General features: G+C 36.0%; 2 protein-coding genes across 6 annotated transcripts; both read right to left on the bottom strand.

The window, feature by feature from the left end:
* Positions 1–17: 17 nt before the first annotated feature.
* LOC122308804 (non-lysosomal glucosylceramidase) lies at positions 18–11,615 on the bottom strand. Of its 5 annotated transcripts, none has more exons than XM_043122030.1 (20): positions 11,519–11,615; positions 10,746–10,810; positions 9,884–9,988; positions 8,568–8,624; positions 8,371–8,441; positions 7,845–7,944; positions 6,734–6,804; positions 6,274–6,374; positions 6,083–6,186; positions 5,945–5,998; positions 5,682–5,737; positions 5,458–5,496; positions 5,172–5,316; positions 3,550–3,731; positions 3,406–3,473; positions 3,036–3,108; positions 2,789–2,850; positions 1,766–2,693; positions 1,017–1,307; positions 18–524 (listed from the first exon to the last, which is right to left on the bottom strand). In XM_043122030.1, the coding sequence occupies exons 2-20, from the start codon at positions 10,803–10,805 to the stop codon at positions 248–250; spliced, it is 2,844 nt and encodes a 947-aa protein (XP_042977964.1). In that variant the 5' UTR covers positions 10,806–10,810; positions 11,519–11,615; the 3' UTR covers positions 18–247. The 5 variants fall into 5 exon arrangements, with proteins under 5 accessions (XP_042977964.1, XP_042977966.1, XP_042977965.1 ...); XM_043122032.1 differs by lacking the exon at positions 2,789–2,850 and adding an exon at positions 2,851–2,861 and having other exon boundaries at positions 11,519–11,614; XM_043122031.1 differs by lacking the exon at positions 11,519–11,615 and adding an exon at positions 10,929–11,408.
* Positions 11,616–12,389: 774 nt separating this feature from the next.
* Positions 12,390–15,509, bottom strand: LOC122308806 (cytochrome c-like). The gene is made up of 3 exons (XM_043122037.1): positions 15,246–15,509; positions 13,794–13,927; positions 12,390–12,585 (listed from the first exon to the last, which is right to left on the bottom strand). Exons 1-3 carry the CDS (start codon positions 15,355–15,357, stop codon positions 12,493–12,495), a joined length of 339 nt encoding a protein of 112 aa, XP_042977971.1. The 5' UTR covers positions 15,358–15,509; the 3' UTR covers positions 12,390–12,492.
* Between the last annotated feature and the right edge of the window lie 212 nt (positions 15,510–15,721).

Consider the following 15,721-nt stretch of genomic DNA (forward strand, 5'->3'; position numbering starts at 1 on the left):
TCCCTCGTGAAGATATGTTTGAGGACACTACATTATTCTGTTGTTTATTCACAAATGTTTGTCTTTTCTATTTGTTTGGGATACACAAATTAGGAAAAATAAAAAATAAAAATACAACAATAGAACCCTCTACTGTTGTTTGAATGAGAAGGGTGCTTCACTGCTTCTCAATTTTTTTTTTTAATCTTTAAAAATAAAAATAAAAATAAAATTAAAGACTTGGAGCCAGCGGCAGAAGCTGTACCAGTTACATCCCAATCCTCTTCCTAGTGTATTCATATACAGCCTGTACAAGACCTCTACGCGTTCTCTCTTCGGGTAACTTTAAAAGTCGAGAAACTCTCGAGAATCCAGAATGCGCCCTAAACAGAGAATCTTCTTTCACATCTGCTTTCATCTCCGGCTCCATAATTGTTGGTCTCGTTAACGCCCACTGCATCGCCCATATGGCCAAAGGCCGCATGTAACATATGGATCTGTATTGCTCCTCAGTCGTCCAACCTTCAGGTGTCTGAAAGGAATAACTGTTGACAGAATGGGTACACGTTAAAAAGCTACAAGGAAATCTATGCTGAAATCATCAACAATTAAAAGAACCCAAAAATATGACGCTATTAACTTATTATCAGTGAGGAATGTTTGCCTTGAATGACCTAGTGAATATCTTGTTCTGCGTTGCATTTCAGAAAAGGTATTGATTCCGCTAACAGGGCCAAGATTTGCGTTAAATTTTGCACAAGACTGACAATTATATATATTTTTTAGGTTTGTGGGGTGGGGGGGAATGGGTCAAGGATAATAGGGCAAACCAATCAACATCCTTAAAAAGAAAAAATAGGAAAACTAGTTCAATGGAAAAAAGAAAATGGAACGAGAGGAAGTTCTCTTCAGTAAAATGTGACCAGCTTTATTATCTGTTTTGATTTCTTATTTATCATGTAATGATTATATTGAGTTCATCAAGTTAATAAAATAAACAAATTCTGGAAGAAAATGAAAAAGAAAAGCCAACTCACCCAAGTCCTTCCTCGGACCATGCAGCTTCATAGACTCCACCTGCAGTCTGATATGCCATATCAAACATATCTTCGTGGATCATTGTTGCAGCAACAGCATACGTGACTCCAGCCCATATTTCTCTCGATTGCATGGAAGACAAGTCGACCTTTCCATCAGGTAGCATCCCGTTGACAGCCCCCCTCCTTCCATCCTTCACCTTTAAGACATTGTAATTATAGACCTTTTGCAGTGCACTTCTGGCCTTGTCTTGATCAACAACTGGTAAAAGATCACATGCTCTACAATACCTAAAAGTGAATACCCAGAAACTTTAGTCCACCGCCATTGTGTGGTAAAGTAGGGAAAAAATTAGGATTCCACAGGCAGGACCCAGAGCCCTCCCATTACATTTGTTTAAAATACAAAAACTACAATTATGAGCACCAGCGTACAATAATATAATACAGGCTTTAGTATATTCAGAAATTGTCGAACATGCAAACACACTACTACAGGAACAATTGATTCTAGAAGCCGTTTAGTATATATGTTGAAGATATTTCCCTGACCTTGGGTAAGAAAAATCAAAGCAAATTTTCTTCCTTACAAATCCAAAACCAGATACAAATGCAAGCATACTTACACAAATGCGCGCACATACAGATATAGACATATATGAATAAATTAAAAAGAACCCGTCTGAATGGATTCTTAAAGAATATGATATGCCAAAAAACTCTAAAAAGTTGCTCCAGTTACAACGTACCATTGTCCAGCCAATTGATCAGCTTGAATAGATGAACTTGAACTTCCTCCACTGCTGTCATAATTAAAGTAAGAACCATTCCATAGTTTCTCATACACACCTTTTGCTTTCTGAAACTTAAACCAAAAGTAATCTTCAGAACCCTTATCACCTACTTCATGTGCCATGGCTGATGCAGCCTGCAAGGCTGCCACCCACAACCCACCACTATATGCACTCACACCAGATGCAGACCACGTATCATAAGTTTGATCAGGGAAGCCTTCATTCTCAATCATCCCATCTCTGTCCTTGTCAAATTGGTCCATATAAGCCATTGCGACATACACAGATGGCCAAACAGCTTCTGCAAACTTCTTATCACCTGTAGCAACCACATCCCTGTAAACTTGGAGAACAAATTTTGGATTCAAGTCCTTCCACCTATCAGTGTTATAAAGGTTGTAAGCATTTACTTCAAACCATGGATCATTTATTCCAATATCATGAGGAACAGCTCCTAGAACCTTTCTTGGGACCCACTGTCCATCATGTAAAAGTTTAATCTTATTGGGATCATGCATCATTACTGCCGCTGCAAAGTCCCTTTGGATGCTAAGTTCGAGTTTTGGAAATAGCATGACTAGTGCAAAAGATGAGTAGAAATGAACATCGTAGGTGTTCCACATGTGATATTCAATCCCTTCAAGATAAAGGAATTGCCCAATGTTTTCTTCTCCTTTTTGAAGCAGATTTGTTCCAAATGCAGAATTTGATGAAATTTTGGTGTGAATTTGCTCTAGTATTAAAGTCATCCTTTCAAGAATATCAGCAGCAGTATCATTTTGATGGGGTACATCAATAATGTCCTTCAGACCTGAACTGGACCTGTCAAGGGAAAACTTCCTTTTGGCAATGCTCACTAAACTATGTGTCGGGGGTGATCCATCTGCAAAAGCATGAAGGGAAAAAAAAAAAAAAACAACTCATGTATACCAAGTTAAGTCAACAAGCACAAGAATAGATCCAAAGCTTGAAAAATACCTGTCCAAATTGTACCCCCTGAATTTAGATAATAGAGCTCATTAAAGAGAGTAATGGGATACCTGTAAAGAGCCTTCAGAATAGGTTAGAATCTGACTTCACATGCAACAAGCAGATAACACATCTAAACTCGTTCTCTGCTCTGTAATTTTTGTTGGGGTTTCCCACCCCTTGGTATTGTACTTTATAATTTTATAAATCTAGTTTTCCCATTAAAAAATAAATAAAATAGCACATCTAAACTCACCATTCAGGAAGTCGCTTGTCTTCAAGAATAGGTCTTTGCCATGCTTCTATCCGGGACTCCCAATGGCCATGCTCTACGTTCAGAAAGAAATAAACCAAAATATTGGGCATTGACGGAAGAAAAACAGGTATAACAAGTATGACCTAACAACTTACTGCATATTAACACTCCCACGCATCAATAATCTTGTGTAGGTCAACAAAAGAGTTTATGGCCCAACTTTTTTTTTGATAGGTAAAGTTTATGGCCCAACTTAAAACATATGAATGATAAGTATTAGTCTTAATCTCAAATTTTCGGTCGACTCCACATTTATAGGGTTGAAACAGATTATCAACAGAAAGAGTACACACTTGTACTTGAACCTCACCAAGAATGGCATCATGTGCAATCTTTGCAGCAGCATCACCTTGAGTGCCATAGAACTTAGTGTAACGCCTGTTGATAAAAAATTTCAGCATATAGATAGGTTTCAATTTGTGATATTTCTCACACAAGAATCTGGTCCACCCACCGGTAATAAGATTTTCCACTCAAAAAATTTACTTCAGGGCAGTCCCACGCCAGCGAGAATGTAGCAGAACGTACTGCATTAGATGGAATTGTAACAGAAGCAGCAATGGCTGCCCCAACAGATGATCCTGTTGCTGAAGGCACTGATGGCTCAGAGAAATTGAGGCAGTCAAAGGATCCAAACTATTAGAAAGGACAATAAACATCAATTTATCAGTACGGATAAACTAAACATGAAAATGGCAGAAATACCACTTAGGACAGAGCCCTTGAAATATAAAAATCCCCCTAAAATTGAAAATCTTACATAAATAAAGCAAAGGAACAATAGAGGCAAAAGAACATTAATACTGAAAATAGAAAAATATGCTTTCCACCCCATCACTAATAGGAGTTTATAATGTGCACCCTAAGTTACCAAATTGACACATTATTCCTTCCAATAACCAAAATGTTGCAATGTGAACTCTGTGTTAAGATATAACCATCAATGGCCAGTATTGAAAATTGCAATTGGAAGGAATGATTTTGGGCTGTTAAGATATACTTATTGACATTCTGACAATTGGGCTGACACAATTTGAAAAACAAATTCTGAGAATATCATGATGCCTGAGGCATAATTTTGGAGCATAAACTTTCTAATCTATAAACCCAATTGTAAGATCTGAATAAAAATTTCATCCAAATAAGTGATTCTTTTTCAACTCATGAAAATTTCAGATTTTTTTTTTGAAGGCAGAAATAAAATAAACAGCGCAGGTAAATTAAAACTAGGGAGCTGCTAGAGATACAAAAGGATCCCACAAAGAGATCCCACACACAAATGTGGCACACTATCAGTGTACCATGTGTCCATTTTTCCGAGGCCCCCACTTTCCCCCTCTCCTCTCTCCGTGCGCCCCATCCCCTCACCCTGACTCTCTCTCCCAACCATAGCAATGCCATCGCAGCTCATCGCCAGCCACCACTAGTGGCCGTTCCCCCTCACTGATGACCTCCGACCAGACCCAGCCCCCCTCAGTGCAGCCCCTCCCTCTCCTCCTCCCGAAATAGAGCCCCTTCTCACATGGTTTCTCCCTCACCGCTACCAACGCGGCCGACGCAGCCCAACTGCACCACCACACCCAGCCCCTCGTCAATGTAAGCTTCTCTCCCAGCCACCAGAGCCCTTCTCTCTCTTCCTTCTCCCCGAGCAGCGTCTCCCTCTCTCGGTAACCTTATTATGGGTGCTACATGCCGACGGTGCCACTTTGACCGCCAACGTCTTCTACCCACCATGAGGTGGTCCCCGACCACCATGGCTGGCACGGAGAGACGGCATGGGTGGCGGCATGGGGGAGTGAAGGAAAAAAAAAAACAAAGAGAGGAAGGGGGAGACGTCGGGGAGAAGTGAGAAAAAGAGAGAGAGGGAAAAAAAGACACGTGACATATTAGTAGTGTGCCATATCAGTGTGTGGGATCCCTTTGTGTCTATAGTGTTTTCCTTAAAACTATGTGTAGGAATAAACAGTCTGTTGCCAAGAAAAGCCAGGAAGCATTAATTAATCAGGTCTCACGCAGATGAAACCAAAATCATTAGTTTGAAATGCACACGAAAAACATGGCAAATAGTTTACCAACCTCCTTTATTTCCTGCCACATGTCTTTTGCTGAGATACCCTGGGAGTTACCTGATATCACAAAGCAAGGGCACTCAGAGACATGAACTCCATCAGTCTCCTCTGCTGCAACTGCAAAGGTCAGAGGGGGTAGTCCATTTGCAGTACTGTAGTGGCATGTGAGGAGTTTTACATGTAGGGTATCCAAAAAAAACCATATAAAGATTGAACTGATTGAATCAAAGACAGAACTTTTCGTTGCTTTTTTTTTTCCCCTTTTTTCATCTATTTTAAGGAAAGGAACTTACTTGTGGTGCAGAAGTACACTGTGCACACCATCCTTCATCCTATCAGAATAGATGATCTTTTAGGTCAGCATAAATCACAGGCATGCTACAAAATATATGGCAATCTTCACGCAAGGACACGCTCAGACACAAAATACAGACATGCACATGCATACATATAAGAAATCAATGAGAAAAATTGAAATGTATCAAGTAAAGGTTCAAGCTAATTAAAATTTTCTTACATGATTTTTGAATTGCAGTGCTGACCAGAAAATCCAGATAGACCACCGACAGAATTCTGAATGGCATTCAGAAAAAATTCCCTTTAGTTCTAATGGATTCCAACATGTCTTTTTCTTTTCTCAAATCTATACAATATTATACTTAGCACATCCAAACAAGGACAACTTTAAAAATATATAACTAACAATTTTAAAAATATATAACTAACAAAATAACAGAACAAGGACAAATTCTCCATGACTAACATGAAAAAATGACTTACTGCCCATGTGAAAAGCAAGGTGACATCTGCAGCAGTCTTTCCAGAATTGTACAGCTGAAGACATTTAAAGTCGCTACTTAATACTGTGGTTAACAGTGTCAGATGTCAGAAACAAGTACCTAAGAGATCATTTCCTACCGTGAAAGTAAAAACTGAGACAGGGAAGCTGCTCTCCTTGTAATTATGGGGGATAACAGGTGAGATTTGACGAGAAACTATTCTAAGTTCTGGGTCAGGTTCACCTGCATTTAATGAGCAAAAGGCAACCCAGTTATAATACGAACCTTTCATAATGAAAATCATTGTAGATGCCAACTATGTAGATTTACCCTCATATACAGTCCAAGCCCTCGGGAATAGAGCATGATATGTAGAGTTATGTCCATTCAGATTCCAGTCCCAAGATCCCATCCCTGAAACTGCATTTTCTCTGTTTATGACATAGTATTCAGTGAGTTATTTTCTCTAGAGTTCTATAGGGGCAAATATAGCTTGAACCCCCAAATTGATACCCATTTGCAATACCTAACTATCAAACTTGAGACATTGCACAAAAAGTTAAAATGTGTCTCGTTTGTTAAGATTCTATAATCAATATTGTGCCACTGTCACCTTCTTTCTTTCTTTTTTGCAATCTTAGCATTCAAATTACGTATTTCACAAAAGTTTTTCACCCCTTTCTTTTGTCTTGCTATCAAAGTTCATACGAAAATGAAACCAAAGCTCTTAAGAACTCATGAAGCCTTCATTTTCAATCATAAATCAATGGTGTAGCAAATAATTGCTTACTCAAGCAGCTCGGGGCTCCTTGGGCACAGTACTGTAGAATATTTTTCACCATTTGAGCGCGAAATAAATACCTGCATGAGTTGTGTTCTGAAGTTAGTATATAGAACTCAATAAAAAAAAATCAAGGAACAAATAGTAACAATAATGAAAGTTCCATATCTTATTTCAATCAGATGATTCGTCTACTGCCAAGATTATTTGAAAGTTTAAAGGCTACTTCAATGAGCTTTTCACGAAAGGCTCCCAGCATCTTCAGATAAAATATTGGACATCTTTGACCATTACCTTCCATCTATGATACATCTTTTTTCACTGTGTAAATTTCAAATAACAAGTACTGATACTTTCTTTCTTGTTTTTTTTTTTTTTAATATTAATTGAACTAGGACCAAATCTGCAAAATTAATTTCATATAACCATGATGTCAGAACTATATCATGAACCAAATTCCAAACATAGGAAATATTAAAATCTCTATTTATTGCCCTTGTGTTAAGAGTATCATAAATAATGGTGCGCAATTTTGTAATTTTACATAGTAATACACGAAGCGAGAAGCAAGCCATCCTAGGGTCGAGCTCTTACGATCTTGCCTCATTCTCTCTAGCTATCAAAACGACACCTTGTTTAGGCAAGAAACAAAGAAAAAATGAAGTAGTTTCAAAAGAAAAACTCTAACCCATATCTCATAGTAGGTGCTTTATGATATAAACTCTAACCCATTTGTCTCCGTGTCAGGTAATTGCTGTTTTAGGATAAATAGACCAGATAGGGCAATGGCTCTACATATCACCCCAACTGGGAAGACAGCCATGATGGTGCATTTTGACACGGAGACAAATTTGCAAAGACTGCAATGCCTATCTTTCTAAATGCAGGAATACAGTTTCTAATGTTAAACCGTATTAAAATAATTTTATGTTATTTAAAACTTTGAGCATGTGGAAGAACTATGAAGTTATATTACATAGCAAACTATTAACTTTGCCAGATATTACAAAACAAAAGGAATTGATGCATGTTCTTGTAAACTTCAAAATAAAAAGTTACGCATTTCCATTGGTCCACCATCAACAAGAAAATGGCTCAACATTACAGTCTTTGAACTTACCGAAAACTGATTTGCTAAAACTGGTTTTTCTTCACATATTCTAGGGAATAGTTGCCAGCGCTGAAACTCACCTCTGTAACTTCTTCCAATGCTTCCTGCACTGAGGATTTTTTTCAACAAAAAACAATAAAACGCAAAGATACGATAAACGATCAGCATGTTCTAAAACTCAAAGAAAGGAAGCAATAAAGATAATTCCAAAATAATGAGGTGACACATTTTCTTCACATAACATCCATAATGTTCAAAAATATATCTTCCACTAAAAATACAAAAACAAGTAATAAGTACCTAGGGAGATGTATAATCTAATATTATTACTGAATTACATGTGATATGGGCTTAAAAGCTAAAAAAAAAAATATGAAAAATAAAAAGCAATCATATATCTTCAGTGCACCTTGTCCAATACCTTTGAAGAAGAACCCCTTATATCAAAAAGATATACATGTGCATATGTGGCTTTTTAAGTAACATGATATGGTAAAAAAGTATGGTTTGTGAATGATGAAGATTGAACACCTACCCTATACCACCTAAGGGAATGCCATGACAAGATGTTACAAGGCGCTTAGCAAATGGATTTATAAAAACCCCCTGCAAAAAGAACAGAACGATGCTCAAGTGGCAAAAAGTAGAGAGTTTTGATCACCTGGATTTCTTACCATAACCAATACATCAATACAAACCGGACATCCTAGATAAAAAAAGAATGAAAATTACATTTCCTTTAGCTTCCTCATCTCGGACATGGCGCCACAGACGAAATCCTATTGGAGCCTACCAAAACAAAAGAGACCATGTAGTTGGCACATATACCAAGGTAGAAGACAAGATTTTTCACCAAGAAACCATAATAAATACACTAAGACCCATCTTCCATGAATCCTTATTGTGCAGCTTGTAGAGAACGGCGGGGCTCTCATGGTCAACTGGCTGTTGAAAAATGGTTTTTTTTTTTTTTTTAATAGTAATTATATCCACCGTCCCGTTAATCACCATCTTCTCATCATTTTCTTATAATATATAGTATCCAATGATTAGATCATAAGTAATAAATATTAAATAGTTTCTCAATCATTTAATGTCATATTAGATGATGATAGCACTTCTCTTTTTTAAAATATGAGTTGAAAAAAATGAAGAAAAAGAAAAAAATATATTATTTTAATAGAATAAAGAAAGAACATAGAATGTGCTGTATGAGAATTTGAGAATGTGAGTAGTTAAATAGAGAAAGGTACAACGTGTTAACTAAATTTTAGCAGAACTTATAGAGAGCTCAATGTAGATGCTCTAATTACATGCTTAACTATGGCTAAACTCTAACTAAGTGCATGTTTGAAGAGCATTCACACTGGGCTTATAAAAGCTTTGTCAAATTTTAGCAAACTTCCGTTTTTTTTAATATTTATAAAATTAAAATTAAAAATTTAAAAATTTAAAAATTTAAAAAAAAAAAGGAAAAAAAAAAGAAAAAAGAAAAGAAGAAAGCTCTTTCTCTACTTTAACGGCTTAGGACAGGTTTGGGGAGTGAGATGAGAATTTTTGGTTTTAGATAAAAGTTTAAAATATTATTTTTTAATATTATTATTTTTTTGGGATTTGGAAAAGTTGAATTGGGATTTGAAAAAGTTGAATTGTTTATTATATTTTGTGTGGGAATTTGGGAAAATTGTAATGATTAGAATTTTATGTCTCATCCTATGCCCCAAACCTGCCCTTACTTTCTTAATAACTCCTAATTATGCTCTTTATTTTTTCGTGTAATTCTGCTCCATCAGCTGGGCCAAGGTAAATATGCAAAGGAATAAGTGAGTCCATGTTATTGTGAAGGAAAATGTGTACATAATATATATACTGGCCAGCCAACCTGCATGCATGCACAATCAACTTGTACATACATATATGTTTGTGTGTGTATCTGTCTCTGAGCATGTGTGGTCTCGGGCTTTTGACAAAGCAATTTACTTGTCTTTGAGCCTTGATTATATAATATAAAAGAAGCAAGGGATTTTAAGGATCCCTTTCAAACTAACCATCTGAACCATCTCTTTCAAACTTAGAGTGAACTGCGAAAGGGCTCTTCCCTCACTGTTTAAAATCCGCTGCCAGGTCAGTGATGCAGGCTTCCCAGGATCAACCTTAATCCAGACAAACAAAATAAATTAGATATTCTACAAACAATCGAAGAATTTGAAGCATCAAGCCCAAAACTAATGTCAATTAGAGTGATATCACTGGACACCAATAAAGAATTACTTTGTAATCTAAAAATAGTTTGACATTCCTCCAATACCCCAGAGAAAGAGGAAAGAAAAAGAAAGGAATGGCAACAAGTAAATATAAACATCGTATAGTACTAATGCTTTCAGCGATTGGCCACATATGGGATAATCCAAGCATCACCAAGAGGTGTGATAGACTATCTCTTTTTAATTTGCTTAACATTTCATGTTTTAAAGATGACAGGCCTATTGATAGTATTTCAGTGTAGCAACTTAACAGTATTAAGGCCAAAGATTAATTCTATCCTCATGTCATCTTGACATCAACGGAATTCTAATGATATATATTAAGTGAAATAAGGAATTTAAAATCAAATTTGTGCACATGTTGGCCATGGTTTGCTGTATCTTTTTCCTATATACACAACTAGCATCATTAGCAAGATAGAATAGGCAACTCATTAGAACAAAAACACAGATAACACACCTATATATTGCTTAATACAACACATATACAAGTTATGGTGGGATAGACAATTTACAGAAAAGCTAATTAAAAAGCTATACAACTACAAACAGAAATCATTTTACCTTTTCAGGAGTAATGCACATCATTAAAACACATTAAGTTTCTGACATACTTCTCTTAACATATAATCGGGCATAAGAGTACCTTATTAGTTGAAGACTTAGAGTAGTCCCTCTCTTCTTCAATAAAAACCTTTTCCAGCATCTTTCCTGTGTATTTAAAAAGAAAAACCGAATAAAGCAAATTGCACTTCATGCATTTCATACAAAGACAATTTTGAAGTGAAGAATACAAGACTGAGCATAGAAATGTCATAAGCATTCTAACCCTATGCGTGCACGATTTGAAATCTGTTTTCCTTTTCTCCTCTTCATATGAGCCACATATTTACACAAGCGCAAGTTACCAATTCAAATTTCACCATTTGAAAATCAATACGAGCAGTCTTAAAAATGAGTTTATGATTCATAGGCCCAATGTCCATTGCAAAAATATCTCAACTAAATCAAAATCCCTTCCCAAAAAAAAGAATGAGTAATTCCTTAAAAATCATATTTCCTAACTGAGTCCAGATCTGCACAACCAAACGCAGACCTCATTTAATCCAAATTCAAACACACACGACTTCATATTTCACCCCCAACCCATCGCACAGGAAATTCGTCATATTATTTTGCATCGTAGAAGCTTCATGATACCTTTAAATATACATAGAAACACACAAATATAAACATAGCCGGATAAAAATACACAGATAACTGTATGAATACGAGTTTTCCACGTAAATCCCCGATTAGATGGTGAGAAAAATGTAGTAGATGAAACTAAACGATCAACCGTCCAAATGAAACGTGCATGAGTTACAAAGTAGAAAGAAAACTGCGTCAAGAACCGCATAAAAAGTAAAGATTGCTAACCTGGAAAATGAGAACTGGAAGTGGAACTGATTGGACAGAGAATGAAAGACGGGGGACGAATAATGAGGGAGATAAGAGTTGAATTTAAAACCGTTCGGACAGGCCAAACAATAAAAAAAATTTAAAAAAAAAAAAAGTCAAAAATTGGACCGGTGGGTAGTGGAAACGGCCCCACATAATAATATTAAATATTCGAATAAGAACCAATACGAAGAAAAGTGAAGTGCTCATATCATATGGAATCTCATTTTGCTAATGTGGCAAAAACAAGTCTCTCTACAAATCGTAATTATTTTATTTTTATTTTTCAAAGTCTTAATTTTATTAATTTTACCGGTGTGATAAAGGAACTTTTTTAAACCTTAATCAAGTTATTTTTACAACCCTAAGGGATAGCTCAATTGGTTAGACCTTGAGTTTACTTATTAATCGTCACTAGTTCGAGTCCCCTCAGGGCTATTGGAGATTTACCTGACCGTTAATTTCAAGATCCCATGAAATTAATCGAGGTACGCGTAAGCTGACCCGGACACCCAAAGATATAAAAAATAAAAAAGTTATTTTTGCAATAAAAGAATTGAAGGACATGGAATATTTAATTTTAAGTAACATCCTCTTCTTTCTCTACTTTCTTCACTTTGTGCTAAAGTTGGTGTTCTCGTTTCATAACTGCTGCAACTTCTACGTTTCCTGACAATATTTTTTGTCGGCTTTCATTTCCAAGTATTTGAGTTTTAAACATTTTCTTGTACGCATTTTTATCATTTCGAAGATCCCACGCATTTCTCCCACCCAACCAAACACTCAAGTTGAGTGACTCAACTGCCACATGTTGGATCTTAATTATATTTATAAAAAAAAAAAACATATATAGCTCCTGAAATGCCACATCAGATAAATTTACCCTGCACAAAATTTCTTCCTCAAATATTAATACATTAGAATATACATGGTAACCTAGGGCAAAAAGAACATCAGGAAGTTGCTTCCTTCAGATAAGTAATGAGGTCTACACGCTCCTGTGGCTTCTTTAATCCAGGAAATACCATCTTTGTTCCGGGAATGTACTGCACAAATCAGATTTTTTAAGCATTTCAAGAAAGAGCTACTCATTTTTCATATATCAAGTAATAAAACTACAGAGGACGAAATAGAGGTACATTAGAAGGTGTTTATTTTTTATTAGTAGTAGTAGTAATAATAATACAAAGATCTAAAACTAGGGGGAGGATGAAGAGAAGAAACCCCACAATGAACCAATCAGAAAGAAATCATGAATATTTATTTGATTGAACGGTAAAAAGAGATCACAAATATAGACTTCATAATTCAATCCTTTCTTTTTATAGGTAATAAAGACTTCAAAATTCAATCTCAACACCCCTGACTCAATTTCCCCAAAAATTTTAAGCATTCTCCTCCCTCAAAGTAACATAAGACATAATGGTGAGCTATTCCATCTTTATGCTCTTTTTTGCCATTCCAACATGACGACACAACTGACCTACACATAACCTACAAAATTTCAAACACAGACAACAAACAACTACAGCTCCCTGGCAACATCCAATTGAAGAAGATTGTTCTAATAGTTTATAGAATTTCCATTCTCAATGACTAAAAATAGCTTCTAAAAGAAACGATTTACTACGGACACATATAACCTAACTACTTAACAAAAAACATATAGACATTCCATTACAATTTTGCAACAGTTTACCTAGACATTTTTTAAGTATACAATATATCCTACTTCAACACACAAGGTTCCAAAGTCAGAAAATGTATAAATGGATTCTTTCATTGTAATGAACTGCCAGTTGCGTGATGTTGTCAGCAACACTTTAACATACGCAGGTCCACTACAATAATGCATTACATTCTCTCTTGTTTTGTGGAAAATGTAAATAGAATAGTATTGCCAAGATAAATATCAGTTAGCACTGGCCTAAATTTCATAAGATGGAGTTCTCAAACACACAAATCGCTTCACTTTTTCAGTAATACATACCTGTCGCATCACCAGAGTATGTGATACCATTTCGAAACCCACATGAACCCTTTAGTTCGAACTTTTAATTCTCAGAAACAGAACATTGAAATACTTTTACTAAATTTTCAAACCATTAAACAGAGTGCATACATGCTATTGCCCATATAAAAATGCCATGCCTACCATGCATTATAATTTATACATAGAACCACTTTGCTGCTTCGATCAAATGGCATGATCAAGCAAGTAATAAAATCGAAGAAAAACACAAATCATACCCACCTTTTTTGGGTTAAGCAAATATTCATACAATGTCTTCTCCTCCCAAATCACAGCCATGTTCTTGTTTGAAGTGGAATAGGAGTACCCGGGAGTTGTGCCAGACTGCCTTCCAAAAAGACCATTCAAATTGGGTCCTGCAGAAAAGAAATGCTCAAATGATTATTGAACTGAGGCGAAAAAAACAGAGAACATTGCACAAAAAGCTATAATTTACTCTCATGTAGAAAAAGATTAAATGAGGATGGGTCCCTCAAGCATTCTTCATATGGATGGTGGCTCTAAGAAAGTTCCTCACGATGGATAATCCGAAGAAGGCGTATAATGGTGATGGATTGGTTTTGTATGTGAAATAGAAGTAGGGGAAAACATTGAGCACTTTTTGCTTCACTGTGAAGTAACTAGGGCCTTGTGGGCAACAATTTTATAACTTCCTGGGATAAAATGGGTGATATCACTACAAGTGATGGAGTTGATGGTGGTGCGATGAGGTAATCAGGTGGAAACATGGGTGTAGATATCAGGAGGACATTTGTGCTTACTGTGGAGTATTTGCAAGGAGCTCCACACCCACAAGTTTAAAGACTGTGAGAGAACACTGCCAGAATTCAAACTTTCCATGCTGAAAGCTTCACCTTTGTATGAGTGGACCACAGTCCACAACAACTCTCACTTTGCATCTTTTGTAGATTTTACTAGTTTTTGCTACCCTTCGTTTCTTAACTAGGCGTTATCCTGTGTGCACCGCTGGTTCATTTGGGTTACCTCCCTGGAACTTTCTAGTAATAGCATAATGAAATATTAAGCTCATCATGCTATCAAATGACAAGATCTCTGCACGTGACACATGTTAAATGGCATGAAGGGAACCACTAATTAAAGATAATGGTTAAGATCGTGAGAACTCCATTTAGAGTTACCTATAAAATCTAAAGAATCCTAACCTAATTTCTATGACTTGTATTGGACTTGCGTAAATGAATCCATAAAAACTTATGCTTTCCCTGATTATTTAGGTTATGCCTTAGTATTACTTCACCATAATATGCTGATACCATTATGTGTTCCACAGAAAAATAAGATTATATAACCTTAGCCAACGAACCAGCGACTTAACTCTTAAAAAAAAACAAAAATTTATCTTCCTCCATCTTTTGATTATTTAGATAACATCTCCGTGTCACTTCATTCTAGCCAAATCCCACGATGCATTCGACCAAAACCGAGATTCTAAATGATTATTAGCCATATAAAACAATTTTCTCTGCCTAGAAACGAAGTGAGCCAATAAAACTCAACATTGAGGAACAATTAAAGTTAAATGAGAATTGAAATCAAGTTCTCAAGAAACTGAAAACAGAAGAGCATACCTGCATATATACATAGTGTGTATATATATATTATAAAAAAATATCAATATGAACGAGAGAGAGAGAGAGAGAGAGAGAGAGAGACCTTGTCTATGACCGGCGCCTTTATCGACGGTGTGGCACTGAGCGCACTTGATCTTGAAAATCTTCTCTCCGACCTTGGGATCACCAGGTGGAGCTTGATCGAAGCTTGCCATTTATTTGCTAATGAGGTTTTAGGGTCTGGGTGGCAAAGGTTTTGGTTAGGGTTTTCTCCAGAGCATTCAAATAGAAGAAATTGGCCGTAAAATCAGGTTTTCTTGGATTTGGTAACTTGGTTGGTCTGAAGCGGAGAAAGGGAAACAGCTTTGTCTACATTAATATTATTTCTTTAATAAGTAGTGTCTATAATATATTAATATTATTGTTATTACTGTTTTCATTTTCTCCTTATTATATTCCAGATTTGAATTTATTGTTTAAAAAAACATGAGGGAATCTTAAAAAACTTATGCTGATTATCGCTGAAATTAAATTAGTCCTAAATAAAACTTTTTTAAAACACTCCTTTTAAATTTGTCC

The sequence above is a fragment of the Carya illinoinensis genome, chromosome 5 (genome assembly GCF_018687715.1).
Source record: "Carya illinoinensis cultivar Pawnee chromosome 5, C.illinoinensisPawnee_v1, whole genome shotgun sequence".
NCBI classification, from domain to species: domain Eukaryota; kingdom Viridiplantae; phylum Streptophyta; class Magnoliopsida; order Fagales; family Juglandaceae; genus Carya; species Carya illinoinensis.

Bases quoted from the DNA above. Each gene is read 5' to 3' on its own strand.
- LOC122308804 (XM_043122030.1), bottom strand. From the start codon at position 10,805: ATGCTGGAAAAGGTTTTTATTGAAGAAGAGAGGGACTACTCTAAGTCT. The intron at 5,317-5,457 runs GTAAGTTCCTTT...ATGCCACTACAG, and splicing joins AGTGTACTTCTGCACCACAA to TACTGCAAATGGACTACCCC. The intron at 3,732-5,171 runs GTTGGTAAACTA...CCTTTCTAATAG, and splicing joins TGTGGCAGGAAATAAAGGAG to TTTGGATCCTTTGACTGCCT.
- LOC122308806 (XM_043122037.1), bottom strand. From the start codon at position 15,357: ATGGCAAGCTTCGATCAAGCTCCACCTGGTGATCCCAAGGTCGGAGAG. The intron at 13,928-15,245 runs GTCTCTCTCTCT...TCTTTTCTGCAG, and splicing joins AGGCGCCGGTCATAGACAAG to GACCCAATTTGAATGGTCTT. The intron at 12,586-13,793 runs GTGGGTATGATT...TGATTTGTGCAG, and splicing joins ATTTGCTTAACCCAAAAAAG to TACATTCCCGGAACAAAGAT.